The sequence below is a fragment of the Pan paniscus genome, chromosome 1, assembly GCF_029289425.2.
Source record: "Pan paniscus chromosome 1, NHGRI_mPanPan1-v2.0_pri, whole genome shotgun sequence".
Taxonomy (NCBI): domain Eukaryota; kingdom Metazoa; phylum Chordata; class Mammalia; order Primates; family Hominidae; genus Pan; species Pan paniscus.
The window spans coordinates 102,697,029-102,713,510 of NC_073249.2; the positions used below are offsets into that span (position 1 = coordinate 102,697,029).

Below are 16,482 nucleotides of genomic sequence, written 5' to 3' on the forward strand. Positions count from 1 at the left end.
CATTTATAGGGTATGATATGATTATATGTATACACACACACATATATATACAAACAAACAATATGGAATGATTAAACCAAGCCAATTACATATTCATCAACTTGCCTACCTATCATTTTTGGTGGTGAGACACTGGAAATTTACTCTTATTTTGAAATATACATTATTATTGGCTATAGTCACCCTGCTATGCAATATACCTTAAGACCTATTCTTTTTGTCGATACCTTCGATCAACAATTCTCCCTCCTCTCCCTCCCCACTCCACCAGCCTCTAGTAACCACCATTCTACTCTCTGCTTCTATGAGTTCAACTTTATTAGATTCCACATATAGGTGAGATTATGTGGTAGGTGTCTCTCTGTGCCTGGCTTTTTTCACTAAGCATAATGACCTTCAGATTCATTCATGTTGTCACAAATGACAGGACCTATCCCCCAACATTTTAAGGTTAAATAGTATTCCGTTGTGTATTATCTGCAACATTTTCTTTACCCATTTATCTACTGATGGACCTAGGTTTGTCCTACATCTTGACTATTATGAATAATGCTGTAATGAACACAAGAGTGCAGATATACATTTAACATATTCATTTCAGTTCCCTTGGATATATATCCAGAAATGGGATTACTGGATCATAGGGTAGATTCTATTTTCAGTTTTTTGAGGAAACTCCATACTGTTTTCCACACCAGCTGTACTAATTTACATACCTATTCACAATGTGTGTTCCGTTTTCTCTGCATTATCTCTAACACATCATTCACCTTTTTGATAAATGCCACTCTAACAGGTGTGAGATGATATTCATTATGGTCTTAATTTGCATTTCCCTAATGATTAGTGATGCTGAGCATTTGAGAAAAGCTAATTTTTAATGCCTTAATGTTGAGAACTGACTTAACATTGTGACAGATATGAAGCAATAGGGTAAAAACAAAACAATGTCATTCAAACAGGACATCAGATTTGCACAGAGGCCCAAAATGAACAATAACAAAGTCTAAAAGTTAACAAATTCCCATTTGAGGAAAAGCCATAAGATCTGCTTTAATTAAAACTTTGATGAGTAACTTCAAGGGTGTCTTTGAGAAATAGGTGCTGGGCAATTGTTCCTGCCTCTGTTTCTTCCATATGCTGAGATTTGTAGAGAGAGTTTGTCTGGCAGCATAAGCACAAGGATAATTACCAAAAAGTGAGGTTGGCTGCTTGGCAGGGTGGCTTCACCTCCACCTTCCAGTAGCTGCAGAGTTGGCTGCTTGGCAGGGTTTCTGTAGAGGCCACTCCCTCTCCTCTCAGCTCCTGCTCATAAGTTCTTGAATCATAGAATATCAATTTTAATCATCTCTGGTGCTTTAGTAATTTTACAGAAATCACAGATAGCTCATTCATTGGTTAGATTGGCCACTCTGTCTTTGATGGCTTTTTGTCAAAAGATACTTGGAGAACATGCTGATACTGTAGGGCTGATCCATTTATTCATTCACTCCCAGGACTATCATCATCACTGCCTGTTTAAAGTTCAGCTGTACAACTTCTAAATCATGCCCTGTTGTTTCCCTGCATATTACATACCACTTAAACTTCCCTGAATAATGTTAGCACTTTAAAAAGGGCCTACACATCTAGCCTCATGTCCTTGTTTCATAGCTGAGGAAACTCAGGCCTAGAAAGTTTCAAGTGACTTTCTCAAGGTTGCATAATAGTCTGTGGCTCCCAATTTCTAACATCTAAACCTTGCTTCTATACTACATACTTTGTCAAACAATTTTTAAAAAATTCTTGTGATTGTTCTAAGTGCTGATTCTTTTGCCCTGAATTATCATAATAAATTTTTCCTTAAGTTCTACTTAAAGCATATTATTTTACTTAAATTTTTGCATATGTAAACGTAATTGAGTTGTCATGGGTAAGAACAGGACATCTCTTTTGATTCTATTGTTGAACCTACAATCAAACCCTCTGTAGATATCCCTGTGGATTATTTTCCTTTGTCCTCAGAGTTACTAACCTGAAACTCTGATTTGTTCAACCCTCCACCCAACCTACAGAATCACTGATACTGTAGAAGGTAGAATCTAATGCATTGTTCTTCCTTTCAAGAAAGTTTTGTTGAATTTTTCTTTTATTTGTTTGTATTTAGAAACATCAGTTTTTTTTAAACATAAAGTTAGAACATAATATTAAATATCCTTTTCCATATACACATGTGCCCTCTTTATCCCCCATTCACATCCCAGTTTTGGTAAAATGCCTATCCCCTTTTTCTTTATTGAGAAACTATCTCATAGATTGTCTGTCTGTATGCTATGTCCTATTTTCCTCCCGGAAACACACCAGACAAGCTCTGCTCTAGGTTCCAAGACTCCTGGATTCTGAGAAATCCAATCTATGTGCATAGGCCACTACTGATCCTTCAAGTTGTGAATTACCCATTTCCTGTGCATCCTCTAGCTCAGGGGTTCTCAGTTTAGCATGCTTAAGAATCACCCGTGGGCCGGGCGTTGTGGCTCATGCCTGTAATCCCAACGCTTCGGGACGCCAAGGTGGGCGGATCACCTGAGGTCAAGAGTTTGAGACCAGCCTGGCCAACATGGTGAAAGCCCATCTCTACTAAAAATACAAAAATTAGCTGGGCATGGTGGTGCGTGCCTGTAGTCCCAGCTACTCGGGAGGCTGAGGTAGCAGAATTGCTTGAACCCAGGAGCTGGAGGTTGCAGTGAGCCGAGATCTTGCCACTGCACTCGAGCCTGGCAACAGAGTGAGACTCTGTCTCAAAAAAGAAAAAAAAAGAATCACCTGTGGAACTTAAGTAAAATGTGGATTCATAGACCTTTGCTCTACAGCTTTTTTTTTTTTTGAGATGGAGTCTGGCTCTGTCACCCAGGCTGGAGTGCAGTGGCGTGATCTCCGCTCACTGCAACTCTGCCTCCCGGGTTCACGCCATTCTCCTACCTCAGCCTCCCGAGTAGCTGGGACTACAGGTGCCCGCCACCACACCTGGCTAATTTTTTTGTATTTTTAGCAGAGACGGGGTTTCACCGTGTTAGCCAGGATGGTCTCGACCTCCTGACCTCATGATCTGCCCACCTCAGCCTCCCAAAGTGCTGGGATTACAGGCGTGAGCCACCGTGCCTGGCAGCACCACATGGGATTCTGCTGTTGGTATTTCTCAGGTCTGCAGCTAGTACAGCAGGCATTGAATGACTTCCCTGTTAGACCCTGAGCTAGCCATACCATATATGCAATTTCATTTAAGCATCTGCTAACTCCACTAGGTAAGTGTTATCATCCTTATTTTATATAAAAGGAAACTGAGGCTCAAAGAAGTTAAGTGAATAGACTTGTTACAGCCATGTTTGCTTCCACTCAACCCCAGTATGAGTTTGTTGTTGTGGAAAGAATTTATCTGGAATGTCTTGGTGAAAATTAGTCCTCAGTGGGGACGGCTAGGTGTGCATGTGCTTCACATGCAGGGTGTTCCAGGGCTCCTGAAAACTGTGGTTGCCTTTACTCCCTAGATTCAGCTGTGTCCCCTCCAGTCCGGGATGTTGGTATGAATTCCCAAGCTCTGGTCCTCCCCAGCTCTGCTTCCGGCTCAGAGACAGCCATAATCAACAGAACAAATGGTAAATATGGCAATTACAGGTCCCAGGGACTGATGATGGAAAGAGATTAATGCAAACAACCTTTTGTTGTCTCTAAACATATTATCTGTATTTAGAGAGTATTCTCTGCATGCCCCAAGGCCTTTAGCCCTACTCCCTGCACCTTCTGTGGCTGCCTTTCTTGCCATTGTTCATCCTCCTGTAGTTTTCCTACTGCTGTTTTTGCTTCATTGCACCGTAATCTCTCCATTCTTGAAAATGCTCTCTGTATCCAGCTTGATTTAATTGTCTGTGTCTTCTCTACCCAGAAACTTATTATTTATTGTGATTTGTCCTATTTCATTATCCAATAATGAAAAAGTTGTCTCCTGGCAAATTTATCATTAAGAGATAATGTAAGAAAGATTATAAAAATAGAGAAGCCAGAAGATCTCTATGGACTTTGCCCCACCCTTGTACATTCCCAGGCTTCCTTTCTTGTTCCCAGCCTCGTCCTTTTCTTGTTCCCTACCTCTTTTGAGTTGGAGCAAACTGAGGATATCATTATGAATAACAGAAGATTCTGTTGTGCTGTCATTTTCTTTTTTAGGCTTGGGTTTTGATACTTCTCCAGTAATGAAGACCCCTCCCAAGCTGGAGGGTGATGCTACTGATGGCTCCTTTGCCAGTAAGCATGGCCGCCATGTCATTGGCCACATTGATGACTACAGTGCCCTAAGACAGCAGATTGCGGAGGGTAAGCTGCTGGTCAAAAAGATAGTGTCTCTTGTGAGATCAGCGTGCAGCTTCCCTGGCCTTGAAGCCCAAGGCACAGGGGTAATCACATCTGTAGCTTTAGGTGCACTCTTTACTTGTGCCCTTTCTTCCTTTGATGTTAACTCCTTCTCCCACCATTTTTGGTTTTTTTCATGCTTTGCATCTCTCCAGAGCTGAGGCTTCCTCTTCCATGTATAGCAGCCAGGCCCTTTCTTCTCTATCTCCTATTTTCACTGTGAGTTCTGCTCTGTTCCATATGTAGCTGACTGGATATTTCCCCTCAAACCCACAGAAACATGTGGCATTGCCTAGCAGCCTTTGGTAGCTTATTATCTACCACAGTCATGCAGGCACATGAACCATCTGTGGGCAGAGTAGACTCAATGGGATGGACAGAAACCGAAGGATTTGCAGGTGTATGACCCCCACGTGTGGAAGGGGTGAGAAGCCTGGCAGCCACGGCATTTCCTTGTGCAGACTGCATAGAGGGAGGGAAGGCAGTCAGCAAAGCTTCTCAGAGCACCTTGCCAGTGAGAGAGACCAGGAACCTGTGGCTGTGCTGTCTGAGCTGCTGGAGACCCATGGGTGCGTAGGGACAGCCCTGCCTCCATGGAGCCCCCACACTGGAATGCAAGACACACACTCAAGTAGATAAGCACAGTAAGGGGCTACAGGCACAGTATGAGAAGTCATCCTCTGTGCTGTGAGAGCACCAATGCAAATGTGGTCATTTATCTCAGGCAAGGAAGGTAACAGGTTCATAGAGGACATAGCAAGGGGGGTGAGTTTTGAAAGCCTTGTGGGTTCTGCAGGTGGAGGAAGGCATTCCTGGTAAAGGGAGCAACACCTTAGTTCTGAGAGCTGCAAATGGTTGTGTGAGGGCTTCACAGGTTCAAGCAGGCCCATGTTCTGTGCCTCACTCACAAAGGAACTTGAGCCCATGCAAGGGGAAGAAAGTAATCTCTCCGCTCCTGTGGTGTTACCTTTCCCCAGGTGCTAGGCAGCAAAGGTATTCATGAGCTTCGGAGCAGCACCAGTGCCCTGCACCATGCCCTAGAGGAGTCGGCTTCCCTCCTCACCATGTTCTGGAGAGTGGCCCTGCCAAGCACCCACATCCCTGTGCTGCCTGGCAAAGTGGTAAGATACCAGTGTCCTTTCTTGGTTCAAACCCAGTTCTCCTGCCCTCCAATACTGTTCTGTCTCCTCAATGTCACAGCTTTTCCAGAAAATCAGGAGCCACATAGTGAATTGGGATAGACACGAACTTAGAGGAGTGTCCCTGGAGGGACATCTCTGACCCACAGTCACTGTTTTCATTGCAGCTCTAAATACATCCCATTCCACACCAGCCCCCTGGCCCCTGGATAAGAAACCAAAGAAGAAGAGGAAGGAGTGTGGAGAAGGCGGAGACATCAGAACCCTGGCAATCCATAAATGTTCAGTTTCTTTACCTCTCTGAAGTTTGGATGAGCTGAAATTCAGTTAAAGCTTTAGCACCCATCTCCTAACCCTCAGGTTCCATGGTCAAATTATCATAGAATGCCCCCATGAGACTGAGCCTTTTTAGCCACTGCCTGGAATCCCAGCATATCACTTAAGCTGGCATCTCTGGACCAGGCCTGGGGAAAGTCAGCCTCCCCTCAGGATCTGCTCAGAGCTCAGGCTAACTCTGATTGGCAGACCCTTGTGTAGGTAGGTTTCAGGATCCCCTCCCCAGGGATTCTAGCTCCAGGTCAATGTCACCAATACCTTTTGGATCCAACTATGCTAATTCCAGGGAGAGGGTGTTTTGCTATCTTCATATTGGCACAAATATTTACAAACTTGCATACTTGCCTGAGTCCAGATCTCTCTCCCCAACAGAACATTTCTGAACTCTCAATCTTACCTGTGAAGGGAGAGTGACAGAACTGATATCAGGACTAAAGCAAGGTCCTCTTCAGAACTGGGAGTTTTATACCAGCCTGAGGCGAGGTTCTCTTAAGCTACAGGTGTGTAGGCCTGTGCTAGTCTGCATGGGGAATTCCAGAGTCTCAATATTCCTACCTAATGGCCTCATCCTAAACTGTCCTCAGCTGGAGGTATTCAAGGCTGTGAAGGAGGAAATCCAGTTCAGGAGGGTTGAGAAGATTGTAGAATCCTTCTTTGAACTGGAAAGAGCCACAAAGCACAGGGTGCTTTATGCCTTCTGCCTGTTCAGTAAGAGTCTGTTCCTCTTATCCAGAGAGAATCGACAGAAAGGGAACTTCTACAACTGAGAACCAAAGTATCCAAACAGGAGCGGCTCCTTCAGAGCACAGCTGAGCATCTGAAGACCGCCAACCAACAGAAGGAGAGCATGGAGCAGTTCATCGTCAGCCAGCGTAGGTTCCCTGAGAGGGAATGGGGGAAGAAACGGGCGGTCTTCCCGATGCCCCACTTGTGCTGCTGATGAGCAGTGACTGGGGGGCTTGGGGATGTTGGGAGTGGAGGCTGATTTGATGTCCCCAAACCTCCTGTGCCCCGAGCAGTTGTGGATGCAGAGGGAGGGGAGGACAGGGGGTGGATAGCAGAAAACTCCAAGCTGAATGGCCAGAGAGAAATAAATGCTTTAGGATTCTCATGCTAAGCAAGTAGGGTTAATTTCTGCTGACTATTTCTACTCTGTGGTGCTCTTTTGTTGTTTCAGTAACCAGAACACATGATGTTTTAAAGAAGGCAAGTACTAACCTAGAGTTAAGGAAACTACTGCACCAGTCAGAGGCACCAAGCCTGTCCCCAACCCATCACCATCTGTTAGCAGATCTTGTAGGTGACGCTTGGCCTGCTTTCGCCTTCCAGGAGAAGATTTCCAGTCCACTTGTAAGATCACAGGTCCTCAGTGGGCTTCCTGCTAGTTTCTGTTCCCATCACCCTCCCACCCTGTCAGCTCCTACCCCTGTATCTTGGTTCACTCTCACATTGTTAGCATCTCTCCTTTTTACTCCAATTTTTCTTCTTTGATACCAAGTCAGGAGACTGGAGAAATGCAATTCAGCTCACTCTTGAAGTCATTAGACATTTGGGAGTCTGCCTCTGAATGAGCTTTTGGTAGAGGGATCTTGAGGCCAGTTATGTGTTCTACTCTTCATGAAAAACTAAAAGCAATTTGCAACCTAATAAACTGATTTCACTGCACACTCCTGGGTTAAGAACGCAATTTGATTTTGATATTTCTTTAAGTAACACGACAAAAGAGATCTGTTGGGTCTCATTCGTCTAAAAGAGAATTTGTTAAATAACAACTGAACCTTCACGGGAAAAATGTTATATATATATCAGACATTATCTACATTTACTTAAAACACTAAGTGTTTAATCATTCCCTAGGAATTGCTTTGAAGAAAAACTTGAGGTATATGAAATGGTTTAAAAAGCAGAAACTAAACCTTTTAACGTGGACTTCAAAGCTTTGCCATAAGCAATTCAGCATATTCCTAGAAATGTTTCTAAACCATAACCTGAGAGAATGTTGATCTCCATAGTGTGAAAATGACTTGGGCCAGTTTAACTTGCACTTTTTTTTTTTCTAAACTAATTCCGTTTTGTTTTTCTCTGATAATTCTTCTCTTTCCTGAGCCTCTTTAGAGCAGCACTTACAGGATTGCCTCTGTAAAGCCTTATTCCTGTCCCAGAAAAGGTAACCCAAAAAGTCTCTAGTATCCACTGAAAGGTAACCCAAATGTCTCTAGTATCCACTGGCTTTCTCTAGTGTGGAAGCTTTCCCCTCCACCTCCCACAGATCACTGGAAAGGACCCGAGGCCTCGGTTCTAATCCCAGGCTTATCACTAACTGCTGTGTGGCTTTGGCTTGTCCCTTAGTCTCTGTGAGACTGCTGCACCCTCATCTGTCAAAGATGGAACTGGACTTAGTTGAGCTCTGAGGTCCCTGTGGACTTGGCCCCTCCACACCCTCATTATGGCGACTGGACATAAACTTAACAGAGGACTTCCCTGCAGAGTGTCCTCTTCTTCCTACAACAGGCTGTTTCTATATGTGCATGTTTCACGCTAAGCACTTCTTTCTTGGGTGGAGATGGCAAAGGCCTCTTTCTGCTGAGACAAAGTGATTTGGAGAGTCACCTGGCCCCTGAAGAGGGAGTGGTAGGATCCAGCCACCCAGTGTGCAGTGAATTGGAGCAGGGATCTCAGCACACAGGGAGGTGGGAGGCTCCCCCTAACCTCGGGCACCTGTTGCTTCTCCAGACTGCAGCGCATGCTCTTAGCTCATCCTCTTCACTGGCTCTCACTGTGCTCCTGGCTTTGGTCACCCCATAGTTCTCACTCCAGCTTTGGGTAGCCATCAGTAGGGCCTGGCAATATACACTGATTTGGTTTGTTTTATGTTTGTCTGCAGGTGAAATCCCTAAGGGCTCTGCCGTGTACTCCAGCCTTGTGACCCTTGCCTTCCAGGAACCATGCAAGAAGCGCAGCCACCGGAAGTCCTTAAAACATCAGGAAAGGTTGGCCTGTCCCCCTTTTGTGCAGCTACCTATCTGCTGAGGGGCATCTGGGCCTCATTCCTCCAAGTCCACTGGAGGGTCCAGAAGAGGGAGTCAGAGTTGTATCCTGGTGGAGCTGGGAGAAAGGCAGAAAGCCTTTCTGACAGCTATGGAATACGATTAGCCAAGGTCCACTTGGCCCAGCACTAAGAAAAAGATGCATAGTTTGCACAGAAGGTTTTGTGATACTGCCTCTCAACAGCCCCAGCAGCTTGGGAACTAGCAAGAGCACATTTCTTGCCTCATCAGCTGTCCTGAGATGGAAAACTCAGTGGATATAGGACCCTGATTCCGATGAATGGGGCACGTGGTCCCAATGCTGGAGCTCCTCTGGCAGGTTCTAAAAGCACACTACGGAGCAGCGGTGCCCTGCCAGACACTGCTCGTGGGGGCTCAGTGAGCACTACTCACAGATCCACACCTGACCCTGTTGGGTCGAGTCAGGCTGGGCTTTGGTCTGCACTGTAGCACCTGTGTTCTTTCAGTTCACATCATGAATGTGGTGACTTCCCAGATACCATCTCAGGCTTAACCTAGCACATCCTATTTCTTTTCTTCTATGATATCCAAATTGGACTGACCTCACTTCAAATATCTTGTCCCATTTTGTCGTCCTATCTTACCTCAGGGAAATTGGGACTGATGGCCAGACCAATTCTGTTGAAATTCTTGCATAGAGCAAACCTGTGCTCATTTTTAAGTGGCATGGGAGAGGCCCCCAGCCATAGTAAAGCCTAGTCTGTGTCTTCACAGTTTTGAATAGAATGTGCTTGTGTGTATAAATGTATGATACAGATTTATTTATGTTGCTATCGCCATATATTGAAGGCCAGCATAACTGGTGGACAGGGTGGGTGACAGAAAATGAAAGCCTTTTTGGTGATTATTAAAGCAAAATGTGTGTAAAGAAATAAATAGTTGTTCTTTCACTGCTTTGTTTCCCATTTCTGCCCCAATTCCTTGACAGTATAAAGAACTGGAAAGAGAAAATGGGAAAGACAAACTGTGTTTAAGAAGTGCACAGTCTAATGGTTGAACTCTAACTTTAAAAGATTAAGGTTTTCCTTCTTTGTCATTTTGTAAGAATCCCCAGTCTGAAAATATGAAAGAATGGTTCTTAAACTTGGTGTACCTTAGAAGCAGCTGTGGAGATTATAGGAACTACCTCCTGGTCTCCAATCCCAGGAGATTTAGTTGGTGTGAGCCCTAGAATCTGCATTTTTTAAATATAAGCACCCCAGGTGATTCCATTACATGTGGGCTGCAGATCACAGTTTAAAAAAACAGTGTTCTATAACATTGAATCAAAACTAAAACTACATTTAAGAACCTTGAACAAAAAGTATGTCATTCCATAAACATTGATATAAAAATTTTAAAATATTCCTTGGGAAAAGTTCTTAGCTACATGCTTTTGATCCCCAAGATTAAAATAAAGGTATCACTTCACAATTATTTACTAGAAACATTTAAAAAATAAACAGGTAAAAGGTGGAGTAAGATGGTAGAATAGAATTCTCCAGCAATGGTCTCCCTGAAGGAACATCAAATTGAACAATTATCTATGCAAGAAAATACTCTCACAAGGGCTAACCAGGTGAGAGATCATAGCACCTGGTTTTAACATGCTAACAAGAAAAGATGCATTGAAGAAGGGAGGAAGGACAGTCTTGCATTGCCTATGACACCTCTCCCCCAACCACAGGAAATGCATCTCCGAGAGAAAATCTAATGGCTTGGGGACAAGGGGGAAAGTGTGGGACTTTATGAAACTTAGTACCTGTCTTGCCATAGTGACACACGGCACTGGACAGAACCCCACAGCACTTGATTCCAGTCTGGTGTCCACAAAAGAAGCATTTAGACCCACCCTGGGCCACAGGGGAATCAGCTGCCCCAGGAGGAAGAACCCAGCAAAGTTCTGGCTGGCTTTATCACTGGAAATTTATTGGGCTACAAATAAATTTCAGTGGCCGGCAGGCTGTAGTAACCGCAGTCCTTGGTCAAGCCCTGATGCTGCATAGGTCTGGAAGACCCTGGACTTGAGGTGTGAGCCAGTATGATGGCAGCAGCTGCAGCGGCTATGGAAATGCCTGTATCACACCTCCCCACACTCCAGGCAGTGCAGCCTGAAGAGAGGTTCCTCTTGCTTGGGGGAAAGAAAGGGAAGTAAGCTAGGGGCTTTACATGGGAATGCAGAGAACAATCCCTGATCTTCCCCAAGTCCACAGGGCTGGGGACCTAGGAATCTGTAACAATTGCAGTGTACCTGGGCCTAGGGTGCCCTGTAGTACAAAAATGGCTGCAGTGATCACTGGCTTAGGGAACTCGTCAGCCCACTTTGAATTCCTGGAAGGTCCTCTGAAGGACAGGTACAAACAAGACCTGACTGCAAAAGCTGGAATAAATACCTTATCCTTCAATGCCCAGATATTGACAAACATCAACAGTATCAATAACATTGAAGCCAATATGACCTCAACAAATGGACCAAGTAAGGCACTCAGTGACCAACCCTGGAGAGATGGAGATGTGTAACCTCTCAGGGAATTCAGAATAGCTATTTTGAGAAAGCTCAATGAACTTCAAGAAAACACAGAGAAACAATTCAGAAATATATCAGAAATTTAACAAGATTACTGAAGTAAGAGAAAAAAATCAAATGCTGGAGCTGGAAAATGCATTAGTGGGTCTCAGTAGAATTGATCAAGCAGAAGAAAGAATTAGTGAGCATGTAAACAAGCTATTTGAAAATACAGTCAGAGGAGAAAAAAGAAAAGAAGAATGAGAAGGAACACAGAATGCTTAAGAGATCTAGAAGAGGGCCTGAAAAGAGAACATCAAAGATTCATTGGCCTTAAAGAGGGAGTTGAGAAGGAGCAAAGAGTAGAACGCTTATTCAAAGAAATAATCTTTTTTTTAAAAAAATACCTTAAGTTCTAGGGTATATGTGCACAACGTGCAGGTTTGTTATATAGGTGTACGTGTGCCATGTTGGTTTGCTGCACCCATCAACTCATCATTTACATTAGGTATTTCTCCTAACGCTATCCCTCCCCCAGCCTGCTACCCCACAACAGGCCCCGGTGTGTGATGTTCCCCTCGCTGTGTCCATGTGTTCTCATTGGTCAACTCCCACTTAAGAGTGAGAACATGCGGAGTTTGGTTTTCTGTCCTTGTGATATTTTGCTGAGAATCACGATTTCTAACTTCATCCATGTCCCTGCAAAAGACATGAACTCATCCTTTTTTATGGCTGCATAGTATTCTTTGGTGTATATGTGCCACATTTTCTTTATCTAGTCTATTATTGATGGACATTTGGGTTAGTTCCAAGTCTTTGCTATTGTGAATAGTGCCTCAATAAACATAGGTGAGCACATGTCTTTATAGTAGCATGATTTATAATCCTTTGGGTATTCACCCAGTAATGAGATTCCTGGGTCAAATGGTATTTCTAGTTCTAGATCCTTGAGGAATTGCCACGCTGTCTTCCACAATGTTTGAACTAATTTATACTCCCACCAACGGTGTAAAAGCGTTCCTATTTCTCCACATCCTCTACAGCATCTGTTGTTTCCTGACTTTTTAATGATCATCATTCTAACTGGCATGAGTGGTATCTCATTGTGGTTTTGATTTGCATTTCTCTGATGACCAGTGATGATGAGCATTTTTTCATATGTCTGTTGGCTGCATAAATGTCTTCTTTTGAGAAGTGTCTGTTCATATCCTTTGCCCTCTTTTTGATGGGGTTGTTTTTTTTCTTGTAAATTTGTTGAAGTTCTTTGCAGATTCTGGATATTAGCCCTTTGTCAGATGGATAGATTGCAAAAATTTTCTCCCATTCTGTCGGTTGCCTGTTCTCTCTGATGATAGTTTCTTTTGCTGTGCAGAAGCTCTTTAGTTTAATTAGATCCCATTTGTCAATTTTGGCTTTTGTTGCCATTGCTTTTGGTGTTTTGATCATGAAGTCTTTGCCCATGCCTATGTCCTGAATGGTATTACCTAGGTTTTCTTCTAGGGTTTTCATGGTGTTATGACTTACATTTAAGTCTTTAATCCATCTTGAGTTAATTTTTGTGTAAGGTGTAAGGAATGGATCCAGTTTCAGCTTTCTACGTATGGCTAGCCAGTTTTCCCAGCACTATTTATTAAATAGGGAATCCTTTCCCTATTGCTTGTTTTTGTCATTTCGTCAAAGATCAGATGGTTGTAGATGTGTGGTGTTATTTCTGAGGCCTCTGTTCTGTTCCATTGATCTATATCTCTGTTTTGGTACCAGTACCATGCTGTTTTGTTTACTGTAGCCTTGTAGTATAGTTTGAAGTCAGGTAGCATGATGCCTCCAGCTTTGTTCTTTTTGCTTAGGATTATGTTGGCTATGAGGGCCCTTTTTTGGTTCCATATGAAGTTTAAAGTAGTTTTTTTTCCTGTTCTGTGAAGAAAGTCAGTGGTAGCTTGATGGGGATGGCATTGAATCTATAAATTACCTTGGGCAGTATGGCCATTTTCATGATATTGATTCTTCCTATCCGTGAGCATGGAATGTTCTTCCATTTGTTTGTGTCCTCTTTTATTTCACTGAACAGTGGTTTGTAGTTCTCCTTGCAGAGGTCTTTCACATCCTTTGTAAGTTGGATTCCTAGATATTTTATTCTCTTTGAAGCAATTGTGAATGGGAGTTCACTCATGATTTGGATCTCTGTTTGTCTGTTCTTGGTGTACAGGAATGCTTCTAATTTTTGCACATTGATTTTGTATCCTGAGATTTTGCTGAAGTTGCTTATCAGCTTAAGGAGATTTGGGGCTGAGACGATGGGGTTTTCTAAATATACAATCATGTCATCTGCAAACAGGGACAATTTGACTTCCTCTTTTCCTAATTGAGGAAAAGGCTCTATTTCTTTCTCCTGCCTGATTGCCCTGGCCAGGACTTCCAACACTATGTTGAATAGGAGTGGTGGGAGAGGGCATCCCTGTCTTGTGCCAGTTTTCAAAGGGAATGCTTCCAGTTTTTGTCCATTCAGTATGATATTGGCTGTGGGTTTGTCATAAATAGCTCTCATTATTTTTAGATACGTCCCATCAATACCTAATTTATTGAGAGTTTTTAGCATGAAGGGCTGTTGAATTTTTTCGAAGGCCTTTTCGGCCTTCATTGAAATACTCATGGTTTTTGTCGTTGGTTCTGTTTATATGCTGGATTACGTTTATTGATTTGTGTATGTTGAACCAGCCTTGCATCCCAGGGATGAAGCCCACTTGATCATGGTGGATAAGCTTTTTGATGTGTTGCTGGATTCGGTTTGCCAGTATTTTATTGAGGATTTTTGCATCGATGTTCATCAGGGATATTGGTCTAAAATTCTCCTTTTTTGTTTTGTCTCTGCCAGGCTTTGGTATCAGGATGATGCTGGCCTCATAAAATGAGTTAGGGAGAATTCTCTCTTTTTCTATTGATTGGAATAGTTTCAGAAGGAATGATATCAGCTCCTCCTTGTACCTCTGATAGAATTCGGCTGTGAATCCATCTGGTCCTGGACTTTTTTTGGTTGGTAAGCTATTAATTATTGCCTGAATTTCAGAGCCTGTTATTGGTCTATTCAGAGATTCAACTTCTTCCTGGTTTAGTCTTGTGAGGGTGTATGTGTCAAGGAATTTATCCATTTCTTCTAGATTTTCTTGTTTATTTGCATAGAGGTGTTTATAGTATTCTCTGAAGGTAGTTCGTATTTCTGTGGGATCAGTGGTGATATCCCCTTTATCATTTTTTATTGCATCTATGTGATTCTGCTCTCTTTTCTTCTTTATTAGTCTTGCTAGCAGTCTATAAATTTTGTTGTTGATCTTTTCAAAATACCAGCTCCTGGATTCATTGATTTTTTGAAGGGATTTTTGTGTCTCTATATCCTTCAGCTCTGCTCTGATCTTAGTTATTTCTTGCTTTCTGCTAGCTTTTGAATGTGTTTTCAATTGCTTCTCTACTTCTTTTAATGGTGATGTTAGGGTGTCAATTTTAGAACTTTCGTGCTTTCTCTTGTGGGCATTTATTGCTATAAATTTCCCTCTAAACACTACTTTAAATGTGTCCCAGAGATTCTGGTTTGTTGTGTCTTTGTTCCCGTGGGTTCCAAAGAACCTCTTTATTTCTGCCTTCATTTCATTATTTACCCAGTAGTCATTCAGGAGCAGGTTGTTCAGTTTCCATGTAGTTGAGTGGTTTTGATTGAATTTCTTAATCCTGAGTTCTAGTTTGATTGCACTGTGGTCTGAGAGACAGTTTGTTATAATTTCTGTTCTTTTACATTTTCTGAGGAGTGCTTTTCTTCCAACTATGTGGTCAATTTTGGAATAGGTGCAGTGTGGTGCTGAGAAGAATGTATATTCTGTTGATTTGTGGTGGAGAGTTCTGTAGATGTCTATTAGGTCCACTTGGTACAGAGCTGAATTCAATTCCTGGATATCCTTGTTAACTTTCTGTCTTGTTGATCTGTCTAATGTTGACAGTGGGGTGTTAAAGTCTCCCATTATTATTGTGTGGGAGTCTAAGCCTCTTTGTAGGTCTCTAAGGACTTGCATTATGAATCTGGGTGCTCCTGTATTGGGTGCATATATATTTAGGATAGTTAGCTCTTCTTGTTGAATTGATCCCTTTACCATTATGTAGTGGCCTTCTTTGTCTCTTTTGATCTTTGTTGGTTTAAAGTCTGTTTTTTCAGAGACTAGGATTGCAACCCCTGCCTTTTTTTGTTTTCCATTTGCTTGGTAGATCTTCCTCCATCCCTTTATTTTGAGCCTGTGTGTTTCTCTGCATGTGAGATGGGTTTCCTGAATACAGCACACTGATGGGTCTTGACTCTTTATCCAATATGCCAGTCTGTGTCTTTTAATTGGAGCATTTAGTCCATTTACATTTAAGGTTAATATTGTTATGTGTGAATTTGATCCTGTCATTATGATGTTAGCTGGTTATTTTGTTCATTAGTTGATGCAGTTTCTTCCTAGCATCGATGGTCTTTACAATTTGGCATGTTTTTGCAGTGGCTGGTACTGGTTGTTCCTTTCCATGTTTAGTGCTTCCTTCAGGAGCTCTTTTAGGGCAGGCCTGGTGGTGACAAAATTTCTCAGCATTTGCTTGTCTGTAAAGTATTTTATTTCTCCTTCACTTATGAAGCTTCATTTGGCTGGATATGAAATTGTGTGTTGAAAATTCTTTTCTTTAAGATTGTCGAATATTAGCCCCCACTCCCTCCTGGCTTGTAGAGTTTCTGCCAAGAGATCAGCTGTTAGTCTGATGGGCTTCCCTTTGTGGGTATCCCGACCTTTCTCTCTGGCTGCCCTTAACATTTTTTCCTTCATTTCAACTTTGGTGAATCTGACAATTATGTGTCTTGGAGTTGCTCTTTTTGGGGAGTATCTTTGTGGCGTTCTCTGTATTCCCTGAATTTGAATGTTGGCCTGCCTTGCTAGGTTGGGGAAGTTCTCCTGGATAATATCCTGCAGAGCATTTTCCAACTTGGTTCCATTCTCCCTGTCACTTTCAGGTACAGCTATCAAATGTAGATTTGGTCTTTTTACATAGTCCCATATTT

General features: G+C 42.7%; 1 protein-coding gene across 1 annotated transcript; it reads left to right on the forward strand.

Annotated features, from left to right (window-relative positions):
* Positions 1–1,908: 1,908 nt before the first annotated feature.
* LOC100977296 (myomegalin) lies at positions 1,909–8,888 on the forward strand. The gene is made up of 6 exons (XM_063604698.1): positions 1,909–1,912; positions 3,525–3,632; positions 4,201–4,427; positions 5,361–5,504; positions 6,592–6,730; positions 8,743–8,888. Exons 1-6 carry the CDS (start codon positions 1,909–1,911, stop codon positions 8,886–8,888), a joined length of 768 nt encoding a protein of 255 aa, XP_063460768.1.
* Positions 8,889–16,482: the final 7,594 nt, after the last annotated feature.